General features: G+C 35.9%; 1 protein-coding gene across 1 annotated transcript in view; it reads left to right on the top strand.

The window, feature by feature from the left end:
- CCDC88A (coiled-coil domain containing 88A) overlaps positions 1–4,033 on the top strand; it is a 105,433-nt gene that overhangs the window by 62,777 nt on the left and 38,623 nt on the right. The window contains exon 13 of the mRNA XM_015557854.1: positions 1,599–1,777. Within this exon, the coding sequence (XP_015413340.1) occupies positions 1,599–1,777 (179 nt within the window). The remainder of the gene's footprint in view (positions 1–1,598; positions 1,778–4,033) is intronic.

Here is a 4,033-nt window from a genome sequence, read left to right on the forward strand (position 1 = left end):
TGTGGTGTAAATTGGTGGTCTAGTTTCATTTTTTTGCATGTACAAGTATCTGTCCAATTTTCCCAACACCATTTATTCAAGAGACTGTCTTGATTCCACTGTATGCTCTTGCCTCCTTTGTCAAATATTAATTGAGCATATTGGCTTGGTTTGATCTCTGGGTTCTCTGTTCTGTTCCATTGGTCTATATGTCTGTTCTTGTGCCACTACCGGGCAGTTTTGAGAACAGTGGCTGTGACCTCGCCTAATCTTGTTAATTTGAAATGCATAATTACAAGTCATTAACTAGAGTTTTACTAGAGAAGACGTGGACAACTAATAGAATTTTAAAAGTCATTGACTTTCTAGTATACCAGCTTTTAATAAGAGATTAACAGTATGTGACTACAACAAAAGCTGGAAATAAGAATTCTTTCCTTAAAATCTGGGGACACCTTACCTGGTTTGACTCAGTGGATAAAGCGTTGGCCTGTGGACTGAAAGGTCCCGGTTTCAATTTCAGTCAAGGGCATATGACTGGTTGTGGGCTTGATCTCCAGTATGGGGCGTGCAGGAGGCAGCCAATCAATTATTTGCTCTCATCATTGATGTTTCTATCTTTCCCTCTCCCTTCCTCTCTGAATCAATAAAACTATAAAAAAATAAAATCTGGGGGATATTTTACCATACCTAATTTTGTAAAGAATGTATGCTTGTGAGGGTGTGTATGTGTGTGTGTATTTATTTGCTTTTCTATGATGGAGAATTTCAAACATACATAAAAGTTGGCAGACCTAGAAATGCCCTCCCATACTTCTACCCTTTGCACTTCCTAAAATCTAGGATTTCAAAATAACTTCTAGGCATCATATTTCCTTTGTAAATCCTAATGTTTTTATATCATCAAAATATTCAGTGAGTCTGCTATAAGATTATTAAAACATAATTCTTTGTGGCTTCCTGGATAGTATCATTTACAGAATTAGAAACTGAGTTTTCTTATTTTAAAACATGTAATGTTGTAATCTACTTAGAAAGATGGTTTTCCTTGACAAAATGGAGTTGATGTTGCTCTTTGCACTTAGTGTAATAGGGATTCCTTAGAGAAAGACTTTCAAGGTGACCAGTGTATACTGTCTAGCCTTTTTCAAAATTAGATAAGGATTTCCTCTCCTTAAACTGTCTTTCTTTAATTTTTGAAAGTGTGGCATGGGATATACTTTATACTTCTTGTTTGAACCATACATGACTATAGATACACAGGACCATAACTTTTTGTACAAGTAACCTAAGACTCATTGAAGTTAAAGTTAAAGTGGCTTGATATTATCAGTTTGTTAATTTCTCACGGCACTAGAACTGGAACTCTAGTCTCTTTGGTCTAAATTTTGTGTCTGCACCCCCCCCACCTCCACCCCCACCCCATGGAATGCTTAAGGATGCATTAAAATTTAGTATTTACCTGTCTTTTGTCTCTGTTTTTATCATTGTGTCTATCTTGTATAACTTTATAAATTTTTTTATAAAGGACGAAGTGATGTACTGCATATACACTCAACATTTTAAATAGTAAAGAATAAATATAGGTTTACCAATGCCTTTTTTTCCCAATATTATAGCACCACAGAAATCTTTGGGCCATGAGGTGAGTGAGTTGACATCAAGTAGGTTACTGAAGTTGGAGATGGAAAACCAGAGCTTGACAAAAACTGTAGAAGAACTTCGAAGTACTATGGATTCTGCAGAAGGAAACACTTCCAAAATCCTGAAAATTGAAAAAGAAAATCAAAGACTAAGTAAAAAGGTAAATAAAAATGAATGTTTGATCTTAAAAAATGTATGTAAAAATATAAATAAATAGCACTGTAGTAAAACATTTTCCAGTTTCTAATGTGCCCTCATTTATTATTTTAACTTATGAAATTTTTAACATTTATAAATGTAAAGTAAGTGAGCTCCTATACTTGTTTTTTTAATGTGTTTTACTGTAGGCCTAATCAGGTTCAAATTGAGTTTTTAGTAAGTATTCATAAGGAGTATGTACATATGTCAGTCAGGAGGCACATGTCTGGTTGTCTGTCTTTTTGTGACATTGTCATGGAAAATCATTTGCATGGATCCCTTAATCAGAGATTGCAAAATCCTGATTTTCTAATTATATCATCCCTTCCTAATGTGGTAGATAGGGTGTTCCTATAAAGGAAAATCTTGTTTTAAAAGCTACTGGTTTATAGAAAACACCATTGGTTGGTTATTCTAAGGAACAGCCTATGGGAAAAGCAGGATGAATGTTTGACCCTATCCTTTATTTTCCAGTTTCCTAATAATGACTTGGTTGTCTCATATCCTCCTGAAGTAATTGAGTGAGTTTATTGTTTTAGTGTCATTATTAACTTGCGGATTTAAGAATATTTAAAGTGTTTCAGTCCACTGCATTTATTTTTCTTCCTGTCCCAATAAAGCTGCTTCCTGAATCCTTATGACACAACCTTCGCACTCCTCGGGAGCTGCCTTGCTTTCTGCAATGACAAAATGTTTTGGCACCTAGCCATGTCTAGTTTTCCCTTTGAAATATTCTGTGTTTCTAGACTTTGTTATGAAAATCGCCCTAACCTTTAGACCAGTGATTTTTGAACTATAGTATGCATCAGAATCACCTGCAGGACTTGTTAAAACACAGATTGCTAAGTCTCATGCCTAGAGTTTGTGTTCTTGGTAGGTTTGGAGTGGAGGGCTAATAATTCTCATTTCTAAGAAGTTCCTTGGTGATGCTTATCCTGCTGTTTTGGAACCATGCTTTGAGGGACCACTGCCTTAGATAATGAGAAAGATTCCTTGATTTTCTTGCAAGACTTTTACTCTTTTATTTTTATTTATTATTGATTTCACAGAGGAAGGGAGAGGGAGAGATAGAAACATCAATGAGGAGAGAGAATCATTGATCGGCTGCCTCCTGCACACCCCCTACTGGGAAATGAGCCCAAAACCTGGGCATGTGCCCTTGACCAGAATAGAACCCAGGACCCAGTCCACAGGCTAAAGCTTTATCCATTGAGCCAAGTCGGCTAGGGCTAGACTTTTACTCTTTTAAAACATTTTGAATCATCATTAGTCTATTAACCAAATAATCTTAGTAAGCATTTGACAATCAATATAGGGTTAAAGTAGGAGTGGCCATTTAGAACTTGGATCAGTTCTATTTTGGTTGTCATTATAATTGGATCTGTGAATTATAACTTGATTTTGAAATTAGCTTTGAAGTCTAGTAAGTTCTTAGTGATTCTAGCAATTTTTCACAAATTCATTGGATAAAAGATGTCTTTTGTAAACTAAATGTTTCACTTGAATTCCACTAATATAAAACAACATATGAACTTAATTAAATAACTGTTATCCATATATTTTAATCATGATGGGAGAACCAGATTTATTAGTTATTTATAACTAAAAGCTTCTAAAACATGTAAATGAATGTTGAACTGAGTTATTGGATAAGATTTGTGACTCGATTCGTTTGAGGCATTGGGAGATTATTTTCCATGTGTGGTTATCTTCCATTGATGTTAAAAAGAAAAATCCAGCTTGCTTTATGTAGACTGTTAAAATTCCTAGAGTTCTTCAATATTGATAAAAATGTGTAATATTAACTATTTTTAGATAGCTAAATATTTTATATAGAATATTTTATATAAATAAATCATATTTATTTTTTAAATTACCTGGTTTGATGAATATCCTATATAATAAAAGGTTAATATGCAAATTGACCAAATGGCAGAACGACTGATCACTATGACATGTACTGACCAACAGGGGGTAGACACTTAGCACAGGAGCTTCCCCCTGGTGGTCAGTACACTCCCACAGGGGGAGCGCCACTCAGCCAGAAGCTGGGCTCACAGCGAGTGCAGCAGCAGTGGTGGGAGCCTCTCCCACCTCCGTTGCAACGCTAAGGATGTCCCACTGACGGCTTTGGCCTGCTCAGTAGGACGTCTCCCAAGGGCTCCCACACTTTGAGAGGGCACAGGCCGGGCTAAGGGACCCACACCTCCTG

This window comes from Myotis davidii, unplaced genomic scaffold (genome assembly GCF_000327345.1).
Source record: "Myotis davidii unplaced genomic scaffold, ASM32734v1 scaffold6, whole genome shotgun sequence".
In the NCBI taxonomy this organism is placed as follows: domain Eukaryota; kingdom Metazoa; phylum Chordata; class Mammalia; order Chiroptera; family Vespertilionidae; genus Myotis; species Myotis davidii.